Source organism: Chlamydotis macqueenii, chromosome 23 (assembly GCF_036417535.1).
Source record: "Chlamydotis macqueenii isolate bChlMac1 chromosome 23, bChlMac1.mat, whole genome shotgun sequence".
NCBI lineage: Eukaryota > Metazoa > Chordata > Aves > Otidiformes > Otididae > Chlamydotis > Chlamydotis macqueenii.
The window spans coordinates 2990400-3017427 of record NC_141578.1 but is presented as its reverse complement, the minus strand read 5'-3'; the positions used below and the strand labels follow the sequence as shown (position 1 = coordinate 3017427).

The 27028-nt window shown below is 44.4% G+C and overlaps 1 protein-coding gene across 4 annotated transcripts; it reads right to left on the bottom strand.

The window, feature by feature from the left end:
- Positions 1 to 9: 9 nt before the first annotated feature.
- On the bottom strand, positions 10 to 26702 carry DSTYK (dual serine/threonine and tyrosine protein kinase). 4 transcript variants are annotated; one of them, XM_086765663.1, is made up of 14 exons: positions 26374 to 26702; positions 19359 to 19744; positions 15626 to 15721; positions 12609 to 13272; positions 9751 to 10025; positions 9225 to 9308; positions 7940 to 8116; positions 7545 to 7674; positions 7136 to 7292; positions 6536 to 6668; positions 6242 to 6355; positions 5642 to 5756; positions 4732 to 4866; positions 10 to 3631 (listed from the first exon to the last, which is right to left on the bottom strand). In XM_086765663.1, the coding sequence occupies exons 1-14, from the start codon at positions 26615 to 26617 to the stop codon at positions 3444 to 3446; spliced, it is 2898 nt and encodes a 965-aa protein (XP_086621789.1). In that variant the 5' UTR covers positions 26618 to 26702; the 3' UTR covers positions 10 to 3443. The 4 variants fall into 4 exon arrangements, 3 of the variants coding, with proteins under 3 accessions (XP_086621789.1, XP_086621790.1, XP_086621791.1); XM_086765664.1 differs by lacking the exon at positions 15626 to 15721; XM_086765665.1 differs by lacking the exons at positions 19359 to 19744; positions 26374 to 26702 and adding an exon at positions 16640 to 16693.
- Positions 26703 to 27028: the final 326 nt, after the last annotated feature.

Here is a 27028-nt window from a genome sequence, read left to right as displayed (position 1 = left end):
CGGCGGGGAGTGACCGGTCACAGCGGCTTTATTGCGCGGCGGCGGCCGAACCGACGGTCGCGTCTCGTACAACACACGGAGGGGTACAAAAAAAAAAAAAAATGACAACAGTAACAATAAAATACAAAGGGCTGCGCTCGGTAAGCTCGTTACATTTTCCTACGACGCCGTCACCCCCACCCAGGGCTCCCCCGTTGTACGAACATGTTTTAGTGCTTTTTTTTTTTTTCTTTCAAGCCCCGAGGGAGTGTGGAGCAAATAAAGGGCTGCTTTCTCCTGAAAAGGGCAGTACTGCTTTAGAAGAAGAAGAAAAAAAAAAAAAAAGGGGAGGGGGGGGCGAGAGAAAAAAAATAGAGTTCCAGAGTTACTTGTGTTAAGCTAAAATTAGTGGAGCAAGGGAGAGCCCAGCCAGGCTCCTTACAGGTAAACACCCCATCTGCTTTTTAGTCCCAAACCAAGGGATTTAGTGTCAGCAGCACCCCTCTGAATTACGTGCAGGGGCTGGTGCTTCACGACACACAGACGTGTCCTGCAAACTTCTGCTCCGGCAGCGAGACACGACGACAGCATCGCTCTGCCAGCGTGCCACAGCCCTCCAGAGCGTTCCTCAGTCCATAGGGTGCCAGTGCGCTTTCTCCCAGCTCGTCCCAGTAAGCGTAGTGTGAAGGAAAGGCTTAAACTGGGCTGGGGAGTCTGAAGTGATGGCAAGTTCCTGGCACCGCTCCGGCTGTACTCGAACCCTGCGCTGACCTAGCGCCCATAACGGGGCCACCTCAGTGTGTAAACCTTGCACCTTTGTAAACAAAGCTTTTCTCCAGAATAGTTTTAGGCCTGATTCTCCCCTTCATCCCAACAGGATGGGAGAGGGGAGGTTTGCTCCTCGCTGTTCCCAGAAGTCAGCCTCTGGGATTGAGAGCCAGTCCGCTACCTGATTACATGTGGTACATCGTACAACGCACAAGTTCAGCACTCTTTTATAACAGAACATTAAAATAAACTGTAACAAACATCTTCAGTAGACTGAGGCGATAAAGGCAGCCTTATCTGGGAGAAGGGGACCTGCTCAGCACAGCTCACCGCACCAGGCTCAGAGGTGCTTGAGTTTGGCACCACTTTCGATTTACAGTCTGTGGAATCTTTTACTAAAGTAATTATTCACCTCGTTTTCCTTGCTCTGAGGGGCAGGGGGAGAACACTAGTTTTAAAAGGCAAAGGGAGTGTGTGAAATCTGTCAAAACAAGAGTTCAGTCAGGCAGACTTTATACCTAATTAAAAAAAAAAAAAAAGCAGAGAAGCAGCTGCACTGAGTTTAGGAAAACCTGCAGATCTGCGATGCCGCACATGCAAAAAGACAAACCAAATGGAAACAAGACATGAAGGGAGCTACAAACAACAATAAAAAGGCATCAGGTAAGTGTCTGGAGATGGCTACACAGGAAAAGCTATACAAGACATTTCTGGAATTGCATATACAGAGATTTAAATTTTATTCAAACATTTATTATTTACACAAGCTACCTCGATTAATTGCAAGAGACTGACCTTGACTCTCCTCGTTTTAAATAAGGTTACTAACCACCAGGCACAGCGGAACAGAGTTAATACTGTTAGTGTCACGGGTGGCACGAGCATGCACCAAGGCAGTGAACTGCCTCACAATTCTACTTTTGGAAAAGTATTCGTTCTTCCGCGCACGTGGCTCTTGGTTGCTGCACTTTTGGCTGGAGCAGCCGGCGAGGCTGTGTCTGTGTAGAACCACACTGTTAGTGCCATCACAGACCAGAAAAATGCCTACACGTGCAGGTAAGTGGAAAAAAAAAAAAAGTATTTTATAAAAAAAAAAAGCACATTAATTCTGTTTATTGCACAAAGAAAGGAAGATTTAAACTAAACTAATACTGCAGGGTTATGTATCCCTTTCCTTTGTTCAAGCTGTGTAACAGGCAGACCGTGGGCTGTAATTTTGCTGTGCACTAGCCAAGAAATTCCAGCAACAAGGTGCAGCAATTCCACGTGCCTACGCTACTTTGGACGCAGCATGCTAGCTTCTCTGGGAAACAAAGCCATCGCGTGCTCATCCCCTGCAGCTCAGAGGAACAGTAAACCTGGGGAGAACTCACCAACTCAGTATTTCTTCATGTAGTAAACAAGGTGCACTTTCTATTTCAGCCTCCACCCCATCGGTTTGTTGCATTAAGATCGACCAACCTTGCCCCAGAAATGCAAAAGGCAAGGGGCAAGGATATTCTTTTCAGAAGCCCCTCTTGGGAAGGGCAGCAGGACCACCCCAGCCCATACCTTCCTTGCAAAGGATTCCCCTCCCCCCCAGTTTTTTATTCTTTTCAGTTCAGCCAAATTAGAGATCCCAGAGTGAAGCGATCAGATGAACGGACACAGCCACAATACACAGCTACTGAAGAAGAATGAATGACCTGTTTTCCCTAAAGCATGCTCTCACCAAGCATGTGACTTTAAAAAAGCTGAAGAAACCTTATTTTTTTTTAAAACATATGTCTGTCACAGCACAATTTAAAACTGTCACTGCCTTTACAACTAATTCCAACCCCAAATTTAATTAAAACGAATTGGCATTTTCCCCATGGACAGTCATTAGTTGTAATGACTTTATGTTTCATCTCTGAGCAGTCTTCCATTCTACCAGAAGACTGTAAAAGGAAGGTCATGTTTCTTCAGACATTCAAATAACTATTATGAAAGCACAATTACCAGAAAAAGCTTGTTTACAGAAGGAAGAGGTGAAGGGTACAAAAGAGATAAATAGCTTATAACTTGGGGTATTTGCACTGCAGTGGAACAGTCGATAAATCCCCGTAGGTAAAACATGGAAGCTTTGCTCCTGTCAATGTAAACATTTGGAGTGTTGCAAGAAGCTAATACAGATAGATGCTCTCAGCTTCTACACACTTTCTAGCCTAGAGCCTCTGCTTTCTCTTTCCTCTCCAACTGCACTGTAATCGGTGCCAATCGACAGGACATTGGAATAGTTCTGCGTGGCCCGAAGGCCACCTAGGACCATCAGTTATTGGGAAGAGTTTTTGCTTTACTGAGTAAAGACTGTTGTGATCAACTAGCAACACAGATGCTACCTGGAACACACAAGATGCTTTTCTTTGATTGGTATTTTTGTGGGATTGGCAAAAATCCCTTTCAGTTCAAGGGCATGGATTTTCTACCTTATTTGCACAACTCCGTAATAAAAGCTGCAGCGGGGTAACTAGCATCAGTGGAGTGTACCAGGGGAGATTTCTCTGGCCGCTATTTAAGGTGGAACATCCCCAGGGTCTCACCTCTATGAGCAATCTTCTGGTTGCTATTACCTGTCCCACTCATGTTAGCCACAACGAGCTACATCTGAAGAAGCCATCTGCAGAATTAGGGGTTCAGAATTCTCCCACAATTAAAAATTCTTCCGTGCGTCCTTTTCAAGTAGAGTCATCCAACCCTTTATTTGGGTGCTCAGAGCTTGACTTGCAGAGCCTGTCCATGATCCCCTGCAGCATAGGCTGAACAATCCCCAAGAGAGGGCGCTGGGAGGAGTCTCCATCCCAGCAGGCTTCCATCAGCTGCCAGCATTCCTCATCAAACACCGGAAGACGCTCCGGGCGAACTCCTGGAAAACAGACAGGGACCTGGTTACCATCAGTATACCTCAGATCTGAGAGAAACTGTCTGATGCTCACTACTTTGGTGCTGGCTGAAGTGCCCAAAGTGGACTGTCTGGGGTTTAACGCTCTTGATAAAGGCTTACATTCCAGCCACGCCACTGGGACATCGTTGGGAGCACTGCTGATGTCTCTCAGGAGATCATGCACGCTCCCAGAGGATGGCCAACACATTTAGTTTCACTGGAGCCTCCTCTTTGCAACTCTCTGGAAGCAAAATGAGTACCCTCCCCTACAAAAAAAAAAAAAAAAAAACAAACAAGTGCCCCCCTACCACAGACTCATGCTGGTGCCTTTGAGAGCAAGTTCAACATGAGAGCGAGCAGTGAGCGCAGCCTTCCGACCAAATACAAGACTCACTCATCTGAGTTAATCTTTTTCACATGAGAAGGGGAGAGATTATATGGACAGGAACTAAGGACACAAAGCAGTACAGCATTCTGATACCATGACGCAGCATGAAGGATTAAGCTACCACTAAACACAGTACTACACTAAACCCACACAGGCATAAGAGTAAGCTCGTATTTTGGGAGGGGAAACAAAAAAAAAACACCCAAAAAAAACCAAAACAAAAAACTATCAGTGTTTTACTGAACACCCAGCCCATCAGTGACAGCTTCCCCAGTTGGTGGCACGTTAAGCACTTGAACGCACAGATCTCCACAGCCTCCAGAAACTGCAGGGGATTAAACATTCTTTAGGGGATCGTGCCTGGCTGGCTCTGGGCGCTGGTTTACATCAGAAGTGCCGCACTACTTCACGCGGTTTAAGCGGTCTGCTAACACAGCTCCTGTGACATTGTGGCAAGGAGGTGGTTAACTGAAAGCCTGTTTTTTTTCAATTCCCTGCTAATTTTAGACTTTCAGTAGAATATGTCCGATTTTAACTAGATAAGCATTACTTTTTAAACTGCCAATGAAGCAATACAACTTGTATTTTTACTTTGCAGTTCCAAGAGGATAAAAGTGGATTTCCCAGTCTCCACTTAAATTTTTCCTCAAGCATAAGGTATCAACAAACAGAGCTCAAAATAAGCCATTTATACCTCTTCTGACGTTGTTCCAAAGGTGATCTTTGCTTGCACATCTCTCGAAAGCCTCTGGTAACTTCACATGTCCCGAACAAATGTACCAAAACAGAATGCCAAATGCATAAACATCCACTGAGTTATCATACTTTCCTGTGACAAAAACACATTTGATCAGCAGGGCTAACATCTTCATCACTGGAAACCGAGCAGTCTAAGAACTAGTTTCAGTATTCCACTTCCTCAAATTTAAACCACAACTTCATTGCCAGAAGGCAAGACTTTCATGAAGCCTTGTAACACATCAGGAGTCATTGCCAAAGGTGGAGGGATAAAAGTTAAGACCTTCCATTCTCAGAGGATTTATACACTTAACCTGTACCAGCAGTTCCCAAGCTGAGCTTCACAGATCACTGCAGGTACAGGTGCTCAGGTGTATTTCAGACTTTAACAACAGAATTTAACTTTAGTTCTGTCAGAGCTAACATCAGCCTCTCAATCCAGAAGTCTGGCAAGTACTCATTTATAGCAAATTCACCCACTGAATAAGAAAAGATCAAGCACGCTAAGTGCGGAAGGGCCAAGCCAACGCCCAACTCTAAGGTCAAGGTCTAGCCTGCCAGTCATGAGTGTTTCACTGTTAGTGAAAACCACCCTGAAGAATATTTTCTAGATTAAACACAAATAGGGTTGCTTAAATTTGATTGCAATCTTGTCAAAGCATCTCAGATATCCTTAAAATACAGGAAAAACTACATAGCATGCACTGTAAGCATGTAGTCTTCTGGTTTTGGGATGGGGTTTTTTGTGTTTGTTTTTTTTTTTATTATTTTTCCACTCATACTCAAGGTGAAATATTAATTCAAAGTAATGGCCTTCAAAATTCAAGCCAGAGCAGGACAGTAGTGGACTCAATCAATGAGCATACCTGTAAAGAGCTCAGGAGCCATATGAATGGGTGTGCCTACAATACTGCCAGACATCATGGCTTCTGGTTTGCAGAACCCCAAGTCAGTGATTTTGGCTCGATTCTTTTTGTCAAGCTGTAGAAGAATTATACACAGGCAGCTGATAACCATACTTCTCAGTTTTAGTATTGCTTTTTAAATATTAAGGTTTTAAACTACGGTTACATTTGAAGGGTTGGGCATCTGTTCTTAAGCAAGCTTCTCTGATTATTTGGCTGCTGTTGGACATTCACCTAGCTAAGCTCAGTAAAAGACATGCCTTCACTTGTCTTCTCCATAGAGGGTGTGGTTGGGATTTCATAGAACCCAGAACTGGAAGTCCTACTTGTAGCTCAAGCTACCTTCAAAGAGAAGTCACCCTACTGCTCCCTTTCCCCTAGGCCTTCTGCACAAAAAGGAGTTACAGAAACCTCACTGCAAGGCTCGTTGTGGCTAACGATACCACAAGTGAACAGATTCTGCATGAAGAAAGCTCTTACTGCACTTACAGCATACCTCTCCCTCCCACTAAAAGAATCACATAAGATTTCAGGATTATCGAGATACAAAAGTTTTCTTACCAAGACATTTTTAAGTTTGATATCCCGGTGCACGAGTCCCTGACTGTGAAGATAACGGATTCCTTCCACCACATCCAAGGCGATCTGTAATCGTGTTTCTAATTCTAGCCCAGCCTGAAGAATAAACAAACACAGATTTAATTCCTACAAGTGGAAGCTACTTTTGCTTATTCTTATTTACCAAAAATACTGACGACTAAGCAATTCTAGCTTTGTTTTACAGATTATACATGTTTAGATATGGATTTTTTTTTAGTGTATATATTAAAAATGCACACATACAGAGATTGTTACCTTTAGTCCTGTATAGAGGTCTCTGTGCAACCGTTCCATTATCAGTAAGACGGCTATGCTGGAGCCTCCTCCGTAGCCGTAATCTATCACGGAACCATGGAGATGTACAAGCCGCTCGTGTGTCTGCAGAGACCTAGAGAAAGTTCAGCAGAGAAAGTTCATGATTTTTATATCCTCCCCTCCACCACAGGCCAAGCCTCACCTTGCGAAGGAAAAATGCCCAATAGCTGCAGCTTTAGCATAACAGCAAGATACACCTATACCATGTGCTCTACAGTAAAAATTCACAGCACCCCACAGTTCTGAGGACCATAACAACATAAGCAGTCTGATCCAGTGAAACTCCAGAAAGCCTGTTAAAGGTTATAGTGCCAAAGAAACACTGGATCATTGCAGCCGTTTGTACTGCAGCACCTGCCTGCAGCCGTTTCCCGTGCTGTTTTCTACGGTGCAGACCCAGCATTTCATGAGGTCAAGTCACCGATTGCAGAGTAGAACTACAGTAAGCAAGGTTCTGCCTATGCAAATATAGCATTTGTTTCCAGCAGTGAAGTTAAGGAGACCCACATGGAATGAGAAAGGCACTTATGTCACACACACCTCATATAGTGAAACTCAAGTGCGAGGTCATTCCAGTGCTTCTCGTCTGGAGGAACAACAGATTTCAGTGCACACGGGAAATGCCCTCCCCAGCTGTCACACAGGTAGACCACGCCGTACTGTCCTCGGCCCAGCTCACGGCCCAACTTCGGTTTGCCTGAAAGGTACAACATCCATTTAGTCAGACATTAAAACAGGTTTGTTTATTCCCACACACTATCAGGCTGGCAGCCTAGAGCTTTCCACGGGCCAGCAGCTGCACAATTCAAGGTACTGAGGATGTGTCAGATGGAGGCTCACTGAAGTAGTTGAGTGAAAAGCAAAACACCCCTCCTACTCCTTTACACCCACTGACTGTTTCAGAAGGAGGGAGCAGAAGATAACAGAGAACATCAAGCATAATGCTCACCATGTAACAGCACATCCTGAAGGGACCTGCTTTCCAGCGAGAGTCGTGCTAGTCGAGGAGCATGATCCTTCCGCACCTTCAGCCACAGGTCTTCTGTTTTCTCCAGCCTGCCAGAGTGGCCATCTTCTAACTACAAGAAATATCTCATATGTACACTGTAATCCTGCCTTGTTTGAAGCCCTAGTGTAATGAGTTTGAGGGTCCTTGCACAACTGAGTAGAGATTCTACTTAAAGCATGCCTAGTTTAAAAATCGGACCTTGTATTAGGGCACTTACATCAGCTCTGCCACCTCTACCTATAAAATGACAGCATTAACTGCACAGGTTGGTCTTTTAGGTATCTCTGCAATAAAAAGAAAGAGACAAGACTTTCTTAACAGCTCCACGCACTGACCTGTCGCAGAGAAGCTGCAAAAGCCTCGTGGGAACTGTTTAGCCTGGTTCGGAACTGGCTGCAAATGCTCTTGGCTAACTTGGACGCACTGAGGCTCTCGATAGCATCCTGAGCAACTTTCCTCTTCCAGTCACTGGTGATGGCAGGTGGGCTGACCCATGTAATCCGCTGGATTATCTAGCAAAACAGGAAACAGAATTAAGGCACAAAAAAAGCAAAGGGTCAGTCAATTTACTCAGATTGCTTAGATACCTTGTAATCCTGCACAGTCATCTGCCATGGAGTCGGGCTAAATAATTACCTTACAGTAACTACTAACCATTTTGAGGTATGGATCACAATATTGTTGTGTACACGTTAAATAAAAGATTTGATTTTTCTGATTATCTGCCCAGTTCACTCCTACGAGCCAACCATCCTTTCACGTCTGACCAAGAACACACATAGCTAGACAGCCCCCACTTGGAAAAACAGAGTTGTGGGGCAGCTTGTAGGCTGAAAGAGTAGGCAGCATAAGCAGTAACCCAGAGACTCAGGAAGACAGATGTTCCTAAACTGGTGAAAGCCACAGTGAAGCAGCTTTTTGCCGGACAGACACATTGTCAAGGTGCGGAAGTCCTAGGTCGTGGTATGCACCACTTCCCTTAAATTGCTGGGTGATTAAGATGCCCCGCCCTTTATTAGAAGCCACAGAAATCCAGCTGCTGCGCGCTCTGTCTGGATCTTTCTGAGGGAGGAATCTGAAGGTTTGTTACTACTCAGTCTGCACTTGCACCTATTTGGGAAAAACTCATATTCCACTCATCCATCCATACAAGGAATCTCAAGAGGGAGAAGGCAGTAAAGGTCATCAATAGCTCAGAGCAGGAACTTCAGAAAGATGAATGCTTTAACATATAAACTTAAACCAAAGACCTGAGGAAATCTGGTCTGGAAGGACAAAAGTGAATTGATCTGAATCAAGACACATTGCAAAACAAGCACAAACCCCAAACCCAAATAAACAACCAGTTACCCAAAGCATAAACAGCTAGAGTTCCAAAGTGCTGATCATCATTCCTTTGCTGTTTCAGAACTGAAATAAAACACTAAAGAAGTGTTTGCTTTAAATTAAATATTAGCATCCCCAGGAATAAACTACATACACAGCCTTAGTGCTGAGTGGGGAAGCAACAGCTTTCCAATGCGTGTGCCCAGAGTCAAATTTAGAGAGCTGTTCTTTGCTCCAAAAATATTGGCCTATGCAGTGACGTGCACTATAAATAAACGATAAAGATGCCCATACCTGTTTGATCTGTTCCCACAGCATCCTGGTTACTGTTGAGCCAGAGTGGAAAGTAACTTCAACATTATACGCTGCGTTTAGTATCTGGAAAGCAGGGGAAAGATGAAAGTATGGGAACTTTGCGAGCTATAGTCACCATAAAATTTACTAGACTCTCTGAAAATGAAAAAAAAAAAAATGGTACTACATGGGATACTCCATGCTTCACTTCGGTGAATTCATTTTTATTATTTTTTATTCATTTTTTCATTTTTATTATTTATTTTATTATTTATTTTTATTAAGCTCATAGGTGTTTCTAGGCTGTAACCTGATTACTATATACAGATTTTGGAAAGATAAGCACTAGGCCTTTAAGTGACTGTTCCCCTGTTTTAGCACCTCCCTTAACGACATCAGACCCACACACACTCCAGGGCTGCGTTCCTCTAATTTAACTGAGCATCTCAGTCTCCTCCCACCCTTGCTGGGTCAGGATAAAGACAATTATTAAGAATATTCTAGACAGCCATTTAAGCCACTATACCTGTTTGAGATAATTGCTCGTGATGTGTACAGAAACATCCTTTGACTTCTCCAGACTCCTTGCAGGATGTACTGAAACCTCCCACGACTCCTCCAGGCTCTTCAGACATCTCTCCAGAGTCCCTACAAAGCTCTCTCGCAGATAGTCCACTGAACTAATTAACTTGTTGGCAACTGCTTGGTTTAGCCTAGAAATAATCAGTTCCTGAATTTGCTTAATACAACACTTGATGTCCTTGGAACTGACAGGTTCTCCATTCTCAGGAATGATGATATCTGCACAAAAGAAAAAGGAAAAGGCATCTTCTGTACTCAACACATCACAGTTGCAACAATGGCTACTGAGAGCTGCAAAGGAGCTACAGCACAGCCCCAGCCCAGCCAGCTTCTGCTCCAAACGCTCTTCTGCCATTTTGCTCCTTCGGAGGTTCAGGACTTCACACGCAGATGACAAAACCTGAAGCCAACAGGTGTCATGCAAAGAAACCTATGAGCAACACAAGAACACCTATACCGACTATCGCTAAGGATTAAATTTTTGCCAGGCTGTGTGTCTAATGCTGCAATGTCAGTTTTACAGAGGTCCCAAAACCAGTGCTACAGATTTTGAGTAATTTGGTATTCTGTGATAGGAAGTACTAAAGCTTTAGAGTAGCTCCCGGAATCCAGATCTGGTACTCCAGTTTCAGTGAAGCTAAAAATCACATCTGATGGAAGTAGAAAATATTCCAATGTTTGCTTCCATTCACTGGCCTTCAAATGCACAGAAAACTCAACGCTAACATGTGACAGACTCTACAGAAGCATTCTGTAGCTACCGCAGCTTTACAGTTGCACAGTGATGACAAGTCCACTATCATCTCAAAAACTAAAGGGCAGAAGCACAAAGCTGTCTTTCTAAAGCAGCACAGACCAGAAAATTCTTCCAAGCCACACCGCAATCCATAAGCACTGCTGGATGTTGAGCGTTAGGAAGGAAGTGATTTAACAGCCACACTGGTTACATGATTTATTTTTTTTTTTTTCCCCTAGTACCTTGAGAAGGTGGATTACCACTTGGTATTTTTAAACAAGCACTGAGCAATCACTGCTCACGCACTGTAACCACTCTGAGCAATAATACTAGATTACGACCAGGAGCTGAAGACCTTGTCTCTGGACTTTGGCCAACAACAGTCTTAACACACTTAAAACAAATCCAGTGATCGGCAGATGGCATTAGCTACTCAAAACACCACCTTTCCTCTTTTAGGATATTACTTCAGACAGTGATAGCCAACAAGATGCTACACTAAGCGATATTTGTTGTGCGTATAAACATACACACATTTACTGCAGGTGTTTTATCTTGTGCTGCCCCTAAACATCCTCCTGCACATACAAAATTCTGAACTCCGGCGCTACAGTGCTCCGACTCTGTAAAGCCTGGGACAGACAGAACTGTCTGTCCTGATACTGGAGCCATAGCAGCCCTAAACAGGTAGAATTAACACACTCGCTATACCCTTAGCATATAGAATCATAGAACGGTTAGGGTTGGAAGGGACCTTCAAAGGTCATCTAGTCCAACCCCCCTGCAAGGAGCAGGGACATCCCCAACTAGATCAGTTGCTAATTTGCTAGTTTGTTGTGGTTTTTGGCAGCATGCAAATAGGTTGCAATTAAAACAAGCTCTTTATGAGGACTACACTTTGTACTGGCCCTACAAAGCGAACATGGCAAGAGAAAGGAACAATCTTATCCATTTCCCACCTGCAGAAGCAAGAAGATCCAGATCCTAATGTGCAGGATTAAACATAATCCATCATTTCTCCTCTTTGTCCCAGGAGATAGCACTCCAATTTGAAATTGGGAAGTAGTAAGTAAAGACAAAAAATTATCTGGAGTTTTTGCCTCTTTCATGCCTCAGAAGAGCACTCAAATCAGAAAAAAAAATAATTTCTTCTAAACCACTGGCCTGGAGTTATTTCTGATTTTATTTTAAATAGAAAAACCTTTCCCCATCAGCCCAGTGAACTGCATTTTCTTAGAACAGAAGTGATCGTTATGGTAAATCTCCACTTAGCAAGCAGAAGAGAGCTGTGGAGTACCAACCTACAAATCTTCACTTTGATGTTTATGACAGACCATGTATTCTTGCAGACAAAGTTTGGACAGCCTCTCAGCCTTCACAGTTTACACATCCTTCCTAAGCTTCCAGCTTGCGTGTTCCTGGAAGTTCTGGTACTAGAAGATGCAGCGACAATTCTCACATTTCCCAGAAACACATCAAATGCCAAGTGTAGGCCTCAGGAGCACAACACATTGTCTTGATTTTGGTTTTTTTTTTTTTTTTAGGAAAACCTTACCTACACAGAAGGATTTTATTTTCAGAGGTTCTATACCCAAGTCAAGCAAACTTCCCTCAGACCCAAAAAAAAAAAAAAAAAAATCAAATCAAGCCTTCACCACTAAAACTCAAACAGCTTTTTTTTCTTAGGACACATTTATTCCCAAGTTTCACCACATCCAGTGAAGTAAAGTTGAGAGAGTCTCATCTTCTTCTTTGGCAGAATAGGGAATTAAAGCAGAAAAGTAAAATACCGTAACCCAGAAATGTGCAGCAAGCACTGGAGGAAAAAGTCTGATTTATAAGAAACCAAGACTTAATATTTTCAGGCCTCTTCATTTGAGGACGCTGCTTTTTTACCCAGGAGATACTACAGAAAAATCCTTTGAGTATTAATTCTGAATTTTCTTGCAAAGTCATTTGCCTAGACTGCCATTCAACCATCCCTTAGCAGATGGTAAATATTACTGTGCCACTCTCCTTTAAGCCCCTAACCTCTTTGTTCCCATTACTCTCCTGCCAGTAGTTACCTTTGAATTCCATATTAGCAGCATCCTCCAAGAGCTCCTCTTTCATATTGCCAAGAGTCTCTACGATCATGTCCTTCATCTCCTCTTGTTTGCGGTTGGCAATGTTCATCAGAGACTCATAGAGCTCATTCTCCTTCTTGCGGGTGTACTCCAGTCTCTTGGGGGTGATTTGCAGGTCTCGTTGCATGTCAAAAGCCTGGTTGATGAAGATGTTCAAGCAGCGGCAGTGCACCTCATTTAAACTGGTAGCCGCTTCCACAAGATGCTTCTGAAGCACCTGCCTGGAAAAAGTGCTTAGGAGACGGAGCTTCTCAAACTGCTCCACCAGCATGCTTTGGGCATCGGCATCAGGAGCAGGGGCCCCGCAGCTGCAGTGGTTGGTGCTCAGGTACTCCAAGTCCACCAGCTGGCTGTAAAGGGAGGACTTTTCATGATCAGGTTTTTTGGGAGAGATCAGCTCAACTCCTGACTCTGGTACTTTGAAGAAGAAAATGGGCAAAGAGAATTTCTCTTTGATTTCACGCAGTTCATTCTTATCTGACGACGAAAGTTCAGCCTCGCTGATGGCAAAGATGACAACAGGCAAGACTTGGTTCATGTACTCTCCCAAGGTGGCTTCAGCAGACTGGAATCCACGACACGGTGCTACCACAACATCCACTTCCTAGCAAGTGAGGAAGTAAAAAAAAAAATAGGTTCGTACAGATCCTTTTAAAAACTGATACATGCAAAAACGCACTGTAATTCATTCACAAAGTGCAAAACCAGAAACATTCAAACACTACAGAATAGTTACGGACTCTCACATACAGCATCCTGCTTTAGTACACAGCCTACCTGCACGGCTGATGACAGCCCTCTCGCAAGGACACACCCAGACATGGAATAGTGCCCACTGACTCCAAAACTCTTATTTTGTACCAGGTGCCTTTGAATTTTACCCTAGTTCAGAACAAAACTCAGAACAAGTTGCCCAGGTAAGTGCTATCACAGAATAGGTGTTATTCTTTAGCTGACAGCTGCCTCATTTTGCAACAACCTCTCTCCCACTGATGTTTACCAGATCTGCAGCGCTCTCAGCAGATATTCACGCTGTCAGTTTTCAGTGTAGCTTCCAACAGTAGAAAGCACTACACTAGCCACCACTGCCAAAACAAAGGCAGCACAATAACAGATTCCAAAGAGCTCACAGACAAAGGACGGACGAGGAGGAACAGATGGTTCTGATGAGCTTAGTTATGACTTTCTTCAAATCCAACCAAAGCCTAAGAGATGTATTTTAGTTACTTATTTTCTTACTGCACAGGGTTTCACTGCTTTGGTCATATGCTCCTGCTGACATAACTTATTAACCCTGCTAAAAAGGGCCAGTTCTGAAACCTGCTTCCTTCCTTCCAAGGAAGGAGACAAGATTCACCTTTGGATATGCAAGAACAGTGTTAGAATTGCATGTACTGCTCTACTAAAATAAGGAAAGAAAATGTCACAGGCTTTGCAGTGAAGACAGAATTTAAGTGCCAGCTTCCTGACTCGTAACAGGGGGTAATAATTAAGAAATCTTCAATAATTTTTCTCCACCAGAAAAATGAATGACTTGACCACGTCTCCCGACTGCTCCTAGAGCTAAGAGGAAGTCATTCCGGCCACAGGACTCCTTGGCGCTGAACTCAAACCTGTCTGATGCACAGGAGGTTGAGCAGATTGGGATGTGCAGTGCTGCAACATTCACCAGAACAGATGACTCACGCCAGCAACTGTAAACAAAGGAGGAAGCCAGTGCTGTCTCTAGGAGACAGGGAGAAAACCAACACAGGCAACCGAACACAGCACGAGCAACTGGTCCTTCTGTTTCCACAGAGGCCTCTCAGGCTTTTCCAAAGACCATCACAGAAGTTTAAGCGCTGTCTATGCAGCTTCATACTATTCGGGATCAAGTCTTCCTACATGGGGAATATCTACGACTCACACTGGATTCCTAAGATTTTTAAGCTGGTTCTCACAAGGTCACACCGCTACAAACACACTTGAACCCTTCTGACAGAGCTGTAAGCATGAAATTTCTGTCAAGTAACTTCATCTTTTCCTTAACTAAAAGGCCCTTTTTTAAAACATCAAAGCCTCCCACTTAGCAATCTGAACATCAGGTACCCAAAATCAGAGCTACAGCTCTTCCTCTTAAAATACAATGCAGAGGTGCTGTCAACAGCAATGCAAAAAAAATAAAAAAAAAAAGACAGTTTAAAAAGAACACCATGCAGACACACGACGTACTCATCTACAGATTCAGTCTTGCCAGGATGACCACTGCATCCCATATCCCAGAACAAGAATTAAAGTCAAGGATCAAGTAGGTCTTGACCTATGGTAAGACAAGTGGAGTCCCACTAAATGCATTCAGGGACCGCTGAAGCGTGCCATTTCACCAAGTCAACAGATAATTCCTCATTTCCAAATCAGTTAAAAAGAGTTTATTTGCTACATCCCAAGAGGACCTTTTGTCCTATTTTGCCAGGCTTCGGGCAGTTTAATCACCGTTTGCTTAGTTCACTGAGGTGCTGAGATGCTATCCCAATTCAGTCAGATTTTTATCCAAACTCCTCCCAAACAGATTATGATTGAAGGCGCAGCTCAGTCTTTTTCTAAGCCAATTTGAATACTCTGCCTTCTAAGAATAGTCTGTGAATCACTGAAGTTTGACAGTTACTACATTTATTACATGTGATCTAATTTCACTGCCTCCCTATTAATCTGAGGTATATATACACCCCTAAATTCTACTTAGAACTTTTTTTCCACACACACACTCCCTCCTAATTTTTCTGAAATCTTGCCAGTTTATTCCGTTTCCATGGGGATCTGAGTCAGAAGTTCAGTAACTCTAATCTAGAGAGACTCCCAGGTAAGAAAACTGAGCTACATCTCTGGTGCCCAGCAAACACTGCTGTCCTTCAGAACATAACTGCTTGGATTTTGTGCAATGACTCTGAGCCCCACTTCATGCTGGAATTTTGTTTTACCTTTGCTGGAAGGGCCAGCACAAGAAAGCCTGTGAGGTGTACACACTCACGAAACAGTCTGAGAAGCAATGCTCTTTTTCTGACCATGAGCTTCCCCTGTAAAAGACATATCACTAAGCAAGCGAAACTAGAGATAGGTAACAGGTTTCACATGGCTGGAAGAATAATTTCATGGTGCTGGCATTTTCAATTTCTTCTACCCTCAGTTATGCCAGCGTAAAGGGACAGATGAAGATAACTTCAGGTATTTGACGTTGGTAAGTGGCAGGAGCACCTCAGCATACCTCAAAGTAAACTGGTGCTATGTGGAAGGAAGAGTGCCCCAGCCTATGTGAAAGCTTTTCAGTTCTATTTATTAACACCACAACCAAACACACTAAAGATACTCTCAAGAAGGAGATCAGGGCACGTCCTTCCAAGTTTGAAGCAGGATGTACATTAAAACAGCCACCCAACAGGAACTTAACCACATTCTTTTCTATGTGTAACAACTACTAATTCATATGACCTGAATCACTGCTGTAGTACCTGCAGAAATGCAGCCGTAAAGCCAAACTAATTCAGTTCTTCTGTTAGAGCTCACAGAACCATCTGACATTTCTTCATTCATTTTCCAGCTTTGTCAGAGCAGCTGAAAGTTCTTCTTTCCCTACAAGCCCTGGCTAAAACTTTTCAGCCCGAGACTCAAAGTCGCACGAAGCACAACGCAAGACGAAGGCATGACAAAGGAAGCTTTCAGCCCTGTCACCCTCCTCCCAATTCAGCTGTACCATCCAGACAAAAACCAATACTTCAAAGAAGCCCGTTTCAGCTTCCAGGCACAACTGATAAGATTTAGGGAAAGAGCCAACTGTTTACTCCCACTATAAATCTAATAATCTGTCTGGCTAGGTGGATTATTGCCCATGACCTAGATGCATTCCTGTGCACAGTGATCCCCAAGGAACAGAGCAGCTTTGCCAAACTTCTTCCTTCCCTGGTAGTTTACTTTTAGAAACAACTCAGTTCACATACCTATTAGCACAAGGCAGTGTTCACACAGCAGTGGACTCATGCAAATGAAATATTTGGCTCCCTCCTCCTCACCCCCTTTTCTGTGAAACAAGTTTTGATTAAGACATTCTTCAGTAACACAGAAAGGCAAGCGTGGTCTCATCCTGGGTATCTAGAGGTTATCAGACTCAAGAAAAAAACAAAACTCAAGGTGCTCCACCAGCAGTTCAATATTAAAAAGTGATATATTCTACACTTGCATTGAATTTATCTCCAAGTAAAACAAGTAGTTTACTTAATATCTGGGTACTCTTCACTTACAAATAACTTAGCCTTTCTTTACTAGAACAATGGCTAACGAGTTCAGGTTTAACAAACAAGTATCTGCACCAAGAAGCATGATTCAGCATTAAGTGCTGGCACAAGACAGCAGCGTGTAATCTAGGTGCCCGAGCCAGCCTGCACAATTATGTCTCTAGAGGTGCTTCGGGCTGAAGAGCTGCGCAGCATTCCCCAGGTCCGAAATCACCGGCAGCTCCTCTGATGGCATCCCACTGGTAGATAAGCATTCCGCTATAAGGAATGAATGTGATTTCAAACGCAGAAAGCCACAAATGAAATTCTCATCTCCACAATAAAGGCCTGCAAATGTTTCTTCAAACACTAGCAAGGTGTCTGAATATCTAGAATATAAGGTTATCGTGAAGCACAGTACTAATAAGCACTCTGCTGTTAGGAGAAAGATAAACAGATGAAAATACAGAGATTCTAAGTAACAGGTGGGGTAAAATTCAGATTGATTTCTCTCCCCCTCTGCCCAAAAGGTGCCGAGCTCCTCCAAGTTGTTTGGTTTCTATGCAAAGCTAAATCCCTCAGATCTGTACTTAACATCACGTTATCAAGCATGCAGTTGTTATTAGACGACTAGTTTTGTTCCACAAATTAAGAAAAAGCAGAAGTTCCTTCAGAGCAGTTCTGCAGACATGCAACTTTGGATAGGGTCCAGAAAACCTCATCCATTATTACTCCAGATATATATTCCGCTAGTCGCAGAAGCGGTGTCCGTGACTAGCGGATATTTACTTTAAAAACTTCATTGTCTTGCTGTGTGCTGAGTGGAACTGGAAAACGCACGTTAGCTAGAATAGTGGAAAAAACACAGGAGGTCACACTCCTGCAATTTAGCAGGAAGCCATCCCTTGCCCAATTACCTGCTAAAAGGCATTATGTTTTCCTATCAGCCTTCAGAAATTTTGTTCTTCCTTTAGCCCCTTGAATTCATGTAAGGAATCCTTTGACTCAATGTGAAGCTAGCTGTGATTCACCCTCCCTCTCCTTCTATTGGAAGAGCTTTTTATTTCATCAACCCTTTTCAAATTAATCTGAGTAACTGTTTTCATCTAAGTGTCCTAAATATAACCAAAGCCAGACAGAGGGATCTTTGTCGCTCACATGAGAAATCTGAAAGAGGGTGGTAAACTGCAGCGTGTCTAAACTGGCCCGTATAAAAATGTAACCAAGCAAAATAAATGTAAAGTTAAATACTCTTTTATGCATAGCAAGGCAGGATTTTACAAGCAGAGGATCCAGAAGAGGCATTTACTTTGCAGCACCAGCCCCTGATCTGGTGCTCTTTGGGAAAGCAGTGGATGCCTCACACACAGCTTATACAAGCACGGCCTCTCTGTTCCGTTTCGGTGTTTCAGGAAGCCACAAAGGCACTACAACATACATAGACTCAGCTGATCTCATTAGGATAGGCTTAAATTAGGCTACAGACTGGGTTTGTAATACGTATTTCAAACTGATAAAGATAGACTGGGCCTTCATTTTCTGCCTATTTGCAATCATATCTCAATTCATATGTCCAGAAAAAAATTACCTTGCTATTTTTTGTGCAACTATGAAGTTCATACTCTTATTCATGTGACAGCAGATCATATTCTTTGCACTTAAGCAATTTATATTTAAGAATTAATTATCTATTCCAGATATTCCACTGCCAAACACAAGGCTCCAGAAGCATTACACGGCAATAACAAAGGCTCGACATAAGATACGCAGTGCAACGAAGGTTTATGCAAGCTGTACAAAGCTACAAAACACAACCCTCACCTTTAAAGATATTTGCTAAATAGCAAACTGCATCACTCACAGACAGGAACATGTTTTATGGACAAGTAAAAGGAAAGTCAAAGCAAGACACTGAGAACGTTAGAAACAGCACTGAGAACGACTCCCACCTTCTTGTTCTTAACACCTTCGATTTGCATTGACACCACAGAAATGTAAGAATACACCCTCTCAAATAAAGTCAGGTCATTTTATCAGAGGTTGGAATTAAGAATCTTTTTTTATTCTGACAACAAGCTCTTCAGGACAGAGATAAAAAGTACATATCCTCATATGAAAGCTTCTAGTTACTATCAGACAGGAAAGCTAACTGAACGACCTTGAAACTGGAGTAAAATTTTAAAAGATACTTGGAGTTACATCTGAGTAGGCTTGGCTTCTGAGATGGATGGAAACGTTAGAGGAATGATAATGCTAAGAGTCAGCGTTGAAACAACAGCACACAAGCTTAGGCAGTGATGTCCAGTTAAAATCCTAGCACTACACTTCCAGCTTCTCCTTTAATTAAAAAAAAAAAATCATATGCTGGAGAGTTTACAGCATTAGCTTTATCAGGGACTACAAATGTCACATCACAAGTTCACTATGACGATGGACACCTCGTTACCTTCAGCAGCGAGTACGGCAGCATGACCTCCAGCTCCGCTATGCGGTGAGCAGGATCTTCGCTGTCGCCACGGATTTCTAAGTCCTCCTCTGGTATCGTGTCCCAGTGCCCTCGGTGGGCTGCCATCATATGGACCAGTTCATATTGCTCAGGCAGCGCTAGGCTAATCCGCGTTTGTGTCCCGTGCGTGAAACGGATCCGTCGCCTCTTACAATTCTCCTCATTGCTGATTTTGGTGGTAGGGAGCAGCTTCTCGCCCAGCAATACGTTGAGTAACTGGCATTTGGCATTACAGTTCTGGCCAAGAATCAGAAGGCAAGGGTGCCAGCTCACAGTCCGCTGGAGATGCTCTTCCTCATGGCGAGGGAAGGAAATGAAATTCTCCCCTGAAATTGAGGACAGACTGCATTAGAACAGGTTAGCTGAACAATAAGTCACCTATCTCTAAGCTAGCTGAACACAAAAAGTTCAGACATTGCTGCTCCTCATCCCGCCAAGAAACCCACGTAGCACCAAGAATTATCCTGAAATTAGTGTCAGCAATCCCACGTTTCTACTGCACCAACACAGCGGTCCACAGCAGGTTGATTCTCAAAGCCATTAAGACAAGTTTGTTATTCCTCTCCCCATCTATTTCACTGGAAAGTGTTTACACAGAGCTCTCTTCAGCAGGTTAGTGGAACACTAATGGTAGGCCCTAGAAGTCAAGAGGAAACAGTTGTCAAGGTTGAAACAACCAAAGGCTTGGGTTGGAACAGTGTTTCACCCTGCTCCAGAGTTCAAGGAGCCCCAGTGGGTCCCCAAGGCTAACTCTTCCCAAGTTTTGATGGCTTGGCTGTACAGAACGTTCCCGTTACATACCAGAAATAAATTAGATCAACTATGAATTGGTGACAGTTCCACCCACACACTTAAAAATGTCAAATACTTTGCATCAACCAAATCCCAAGAGTATTACTGCACAGGCTTGTTGACCAAAGTCTAGGATCATTGACATTAAAGCAGCAAAAGCTCCTTTCTAGCCCGAAGGAAAGGCATTCTTGCAAAATTGCTTCTCTCCATGAAGCAGATGACAAGACCAAGTTTGCATGGTAGCAGAACTAATAGGCTCTGCCGGCAATTCCCTCTGACAGAAATACAATCACAGCATCTAAAGAAACTGTCATGCTTTCACCAGCCAGGGTAGAGATGAGCCCAAGGGAAGACACTCCTCGCTAGCAGCCAGAAGGTTCTTCATGCAATCTAAAACATAGTGAGAAACGGCTTCTCTCCTTTCATCACACTAACAGTCCTCGTTTCCTAACTATATAACTCAACTAAATAGGCACAGTTTGATACATGCTCTTATTAAGAACAACACTGAAGCTATAAAATGAAATTACGCAATATCCTTATCTTCTTCAGAGTAGCCAGGACTCCCTGTAATCACACTCCTAACCCCTCTTCCATCTGAACCATCAGTTGCACCATCCCACTGACCAGGCCTTTTGGATTCTTAGTCCATGATGCTGCAACTCCTTGCATTTGCCATCCTACATGAATTCAGTCTCAGTGCTGAATTTAGCTCCTGTATTCTTTTACAAGTCCTAAATACAGCTTTTCCCACGCTCAGTCACATAAGCTGAAGTCTACAGAGCTTTGTGTTACCTTATGCATAGCAAAGGAATAGTTCTGGTAGTACCAAAAAAAAAAAATAAAAAAAAGATACAAACAAATTCCCCATCTGCTGCACTTCAGCACAATCCTTGTGAGTACAAAACAGCTAGTGTTCCACCACAGCCAGAGAGCTAGCCCAAGTCTCCAGATCTGAAGGCAGATGGCACCCAAGAATGAAATGCCAAGTGGAGACACCAGTCCCCAAAAGAACTGCCAAATCTGAAAGCTGTAAACCAGTATGATTGCCCTGGTAACAAGCAAACTGACAAGAACGACAGATTAAAGAGACTCAAACACAATACAGCAGAGAAGATCCAGCAGGGATTTTGTAGGGGAAGGTCCTGTTTCACCAGGGCTATTAAAATTCCTTTAGTGAGTCATGTCCTGGCATCCAAAATTGTTTCAGCATCTCAAGTCCCAAGAAAACAAGATACTCTCATGTACTAAGATATTCCTCAAGACTAATGACCAAGTCACAGATCACATACACCAGCTATTCTAGTCCTTATTCTGATAGCATTCCAGTCCTCTACTTTAATTGAATTCATCCAAACTGGGAGCCACACTACGCGTTGCTGTGGCTATGTCTTAGACGCAGTTTAAGGCTTCTTTAACCTCTTGCTTAAGATCTACTGCCCCTTCAAATCTGAAGTCTGGAAATAGGACTGCTGGAGGAGTTCTCTCCATCCAGGGGATCCTTCCATCCCAAACAACACTGAGGGGAACCCCTCTCTGTGCCTCAGCAAGCCCCTCTCCTGCACCCCTGCCCCACACAGCCCCAAATGCTCACCCTCATAAACCAACAGTTTGGAAAATGTTAAGTCACACTTGTTGAAGTGTGACTCGCCATAACTGTTCCTTAAACAAGCCTTTCAAGATCCACAACCAAAGCAGAGCGGCCACATCAAGTGACTGAAGAACAGAATCTGGCTCGCAGTTCACAGAAGACAGAAATTGGCAAAACTCCACAAATAGCACATTTAAGCCTTTATCTACAAGATAAAGAATTTCTTTGATCTGCTTACATCTATTGAAATTTCAGCTGGAATTCGGGCTCGCTCTTCAGCTACCAAGCATGAAAAAGGTAATTCAGACAGCATTCTACAGGCCACGAAGCCTCCTTTGCTTTCGAAAAGAAAAGAGGCAGATTGCACCCTCTCCTCACTCTGGGCAGCCTCTGTATTTACGGGTACTTAACGCAGAAAATGATTGAAATACAGCAGCTTAGCTGAAATTACTGACGCATGGAAAGGATCTATAAATACTACATCTTTAAAACACCTTTCATCTTTTCATGTACACAGCCTCCCCGCGATCAGCATTTATTCAACAGGTTTACTACAAGTGGTATCAGCAACAAAGCCATCACATTTAACCTTATGTCAGAGCGAGATATTCCAAGTATGGGGAATACAAACCTGGAAGCAGCTCCAAAAGTGAGATTCAGCCATATCACAGCTAACCCAGTGCACCAGCAAGGCACCTAAGTCACAGCAGCTGTTTCAGCCCTGCGCGTATCTATCTGGATGTCCTACAGTGACCTCAGGGTCTCAAAAACCTCACGAGAGTCACAGCGATGGAGCTGCTGCTCATATTCCACATTGCAGAAAGTATATTATTATTTCTGCACATTAGAGTAAGACACAAACACTCATACAGTATTTAAAAGGTGATGCCACTAATCTGAACACGAAGAATCCAAGTTGGGAGGAACATGACCTCCTGTGGTACCTAACAAAACCCAGACTTAGAACTTGCTTACTGAAGAGATGTAGCGATACTCCCAGATCCGTGGGAGCAGCTCCTGTTTGTGACAGGACTTTTGCCAAAGATTTGGGCTGGTGCTACATACCATATCCATATACTGTATCCTTTGGAGACATGTGATAAAAAACTTCAAAAAAAAAGGCTGCAGGGGTAGATCTTAAGCGCGTGCAACCTATTAAGCTCCTTTTGATGAAAGGAGGCCTGTCCAAGAACAAGAACGTCTCTCACCAAGACACATCTCAAAATTTAGTGAAACACTTGGCAGAAGAGGCTTAGGTTGAATTTATGGAATCTATAAAAGCCCTAAGTATCTTCCCTTTTTAAGGAAGGCCAACTACCCTGCTTGTCTTTCTATTCTATCTTCAATAGAAGTAAGAACAGTGCCTCAATAAGGCCAGACTCTCATACTGCTTATTGCAAATCCTGACGCCTTCCATAGAAATCCGCACCTTTCTGTGGTGCTGGCAATGACTTGCAGCATGCTTTGACTGCTACAAGAGTCAGGATGAAGACTCTGTTATACAAACCAAGCCCAGCACAGTGGTGTTAATCCCAGGAGAACACAGGCGACTCACCAACACAAGCAGTTCCTACAGGAGCCGCTGCCACAACGGTAGCAGCCCCCACGGTCTGCAGAACCGAGCTCCATCTTCTGCTTAACGTGAAGCTTGCTACCAAAGCGCCTCCTCCCATCTGTTTGAGGAGCTATTTCACAAGTAGCCTCCAGACCACCTCTCCACACGTTATCTAGTCTTAAAGCCCATCTTCTTATGTTGACATACCTGCCAGCACAATAGGAGTCCTAACCTTTTGAGGATCACAGCACCACGGGCAGAGCAGTCACAGTTTAACCAGGATACATACCCTTGGTCAATACAGCATCAGGATGAAAACTCTTCCAAATCCACCGGTTAATACATTCACCCCCAACAAAATACATCTATGTATGGAGCCATAAGTCTACCAAGGCTAGTGCTTTCCACCCAGCACACTCAAGATAACACCAAAATTCTCGAGACGCTGTGGGTCTCTGCACAAGAGGAACAGCTCAGTTCACAGAAATTTCTGAAATAAGGCAAAAGAAATACCAAAAAAAATTCAAAGAGTTCAAATTATTTGAAGCACAGAATGAAGAAAACAACTACAATTAGCAGAAAGCAGAATTGCTGGGTTTTTTTTTTTTCTTAGTATCTTTACATATTTTAGTAAAATCTGCTACTGAGTCCCTAATTAAGATTTTTCTTTTTACAGAACGTCAGTACAAAACACACTAGCTAACAATAACAGAATAAAAAGCTGCCAGATCTGCGCAGGCTAAAGCTACAGGATTGTCACAGTACTTTAACAAATCATTCCTAAAAGCCTATTCATGACAAAGCAGACCTAGAGAACAGACAATATTTTGTTGAACACTTCAGAAATGCAGACAGCGCAAAACAAGACTTTCTCCCTCCCCTCATAAACAAGAAGCTGGAAGGCAATATTTTTTTTTTCCCTTGAATTTATTTTAGTTCTCTTACTATGAGGAGTAAGTCCTGGTACTAAGGCCACAGAGGGAACAGTTGGTCAACGACAATCGTTTACTGACAAATATTGCCTGTCCTCCTCCTAAGCAGAGGAGGGTGGGATGTAAAAGCAAGTACACATTTGCTCCTTCAAGTACCCAACCCCGACTGACCCAGCTTACCTGAAAGGTCAGTGGCTGCTACTCAGCTTAGCAGATACTTAGGTCTGGTTTTGGACAGAGTAACCCAGGCTGTGCTTTAGGTTGCCTGAGTTATGGTGGATTTGAAGGGCAGTTGCCTTGCTGTGTTATTGCACTAACTTCACAGGTGTCTCAAAAGCAAACTCCTTCACATTTGTTTGGTTTCCAAGACATCTAAATTTACTTTCACAGTTTATTTTTCCACTTCAACCATAGGCAATAAGTGTCCTGTCCATTTCACTTCCCAGTTCCTTTGTATTTCACAAAACATTAGCATTCACGCCTCGGCACACTGCAGAGCACCACAAAAAGTCTGCAGAACAGCTCGGTCAAAACTCATTTCACTTTGACACCACCTGTAGGGCAGATTCCAGAAAAAAAAGTGGTTCTGAAGTCAGTCAGAACTGTGCTCCTTAAACCTTCTGAGACTAAAAATAATCTCCCCATGTTAGACCAAGGAGAAAAAAAAAAAAAAAAAAAAAAACTTTGTTACCAGCCACTAAGTTTCAGAGAGTACTGGAAATGCACAATACAAGCAAAATTTTACACGAACATGAAGCTCTGTCCAAAGGTGATTATTCAGCACAAAGGTAATAAGCAACATCAAGGGTCTGGGTTTCAGGCTTGTGTCTTTCCATATCTTAAAAAAAAAAAATAATAACCATTGGTTCACAGTTATTTTGCAGCTGACTCATTTAAGAAAACTGCCAGCCTCCATTATTTTACCAAGTCCTGCTCTTCATCCTATCCTTCCTCTTTCCACACTCCCCTCAAGACAGCCACCACGACTTCTCACCTTCTAACGAGGAGCAGGTTTATTAACTTGATCTGTGCCTCACCTGGAACACATCAGCAGTTCATGAGTTCGAAAAACCTCAAAAAGTTTTGGTTTTAAGAACAGTAAATGTTACACAATTGCTGCAGTCATAGAATCACAGAATGGTTTGGGTTGGAAGGGACCATCGAGTTCCAACCCCCTGCCATGGGCATGGACACCTTCCACCAGACCAGGTCGCCCAAAGCCACGTCCAACCTGGCCTGGAATGTTTCCAGGGATGGGGCATCCACCGCCTCTCTGGGCAACCTGCACCAGGGCCTCACCACCCTCACTTCTATTCTCACAGTTTATGTTGAACAGTACTTTTTTTTTTTTTTATAGACTGACAGAAGAGCTCAACAACACTTCAATTTTTGAATCAGAATTGTAAGCATAAGACAAGCATGGACAAGCATCTTGGACAAGTAGCCAACAGAGATGAGTCACAAACCATTTGGAAATGAATAAAGAAGATCTTTATATATATTTAATGTCACGCTAAACTCTTCTCACAAGACAGTCTTATGCAAAGGCGAAGTTCTGCACATGGCAGGAGGGTTCCCACCACCAGCAATATTTGTCAACAGTGACACATGAGGACAAAGCTGATGAATAAAGCCCGGCACGGTTCCCACAGGACTCCAAGACAAACACTGCGAGGTGCACCAACGCCGCAAGTCGCTGACTCCTGCCTACCACATCTTCCCAACTCCCGCTCTGCAGGGCGGCCGTTCGGAAGATGGGCAGAGGGCCCAGTGTCCCCAACAGCCCCCATCACCCGCTCGCCCCACAAACCCTCTCACACCCCAGCTCTCCATATGCACCCACAGCCCATCTCCCCCCCCCATTACAGGCCCTACAGCCCCCCCAGCAGCACCCCTTCGCCCTCTCCCCCTGCTCACTCAACCCTGGGAAGCCCCCAGCCCACCCCTCACTGCCCACAGCTCACCCCACAGGCCCCCTTCTCCCCCATCTATGCCCACAGCCCGCCTCCATTTTCCCTCACACCCCAAACACAGGCCTCTCCGCCTGCCGCAGGCCCTGCCCGGTTTCCCCCGTCCCCCTCTCACCGCCGGGCGCGGGGCCGTCCCGGGGGGCCTCGTCGCCGGCGGGGAACCCCTCGCCAGCCGCCGTCGAAGAGAAGGGGTGCCCCTGGGAGTACTTGACGTCGCGGAAGAACTTTTTGGTCTCGCGTAGGTTGTGCTGCAGCCGAGCCAGGTGCCGGTTGTAGTGGCCGAAGGAGCGGCATAGTTCGCGGATCACCCCGCCGCCCCCGCCGGGACCCCGCCACGAAGGGGCCCCTTCGCCCTCCATGTCCTCCGGGTCCGCTCCGCTATCCCCTCCCCACCGCGGGGGACACTCGGCCCCTGACAGGCTGCCTCTCCCGGCCTTTCCGCCTTCCCGGAGGGAACGGCGCGCCCCCGGCGGCCGGGCTTCCCTCGGCTTTCCCCCCCCCCACCCCTCCCGCCTCCCCTACCCCCTCCGCCGCCGCCTTCCTCCTCAGGGGCAGCGCCTCAGCTAAACCGCGCTGCGTGCGGCGCGGAACCTTTATCGGGGCGCCGCGGGGCAAAGGGGGAGGAGGCCGGCCGGACCCCCAGAGCGAGGCATGCCGGGAGCTGTAGTTCACCGGCTCGGGGAGCCTGCGCGCCGCGCGGGGCACGCCGGAAGTTGTAGTCCCGTGAGGCCAGCGGGGCTCCCAGGACGGGCCCAGCGCGCCGGTCCGCC

Excerpts from the sequence above, each read along its gene's own strand:
- DSTYK (XM_086765663.1), bottom strand. The coding sequence starts at position 26,617 with ATGGAGGGCGAAGGGGCCCCTTCGTGGCGGGGTCCCGGCGGGGGCGGC. Across the intron at positions 8,117-9,224 it reads TGTGGGAACAGATCAAACAG|ATAATCCAGCGGATTACATG; the intron begins GTATGGGCATCT and ends CTGTTTTGCTAG. Across the intron at positions 7,293-7,544 it reads TCAGGATGTGCTGTTACATG|GCAAACCGAAGTTGGGCCGT; the intron begins GTGAGCATTATG and ends TGTACCTTTCAG.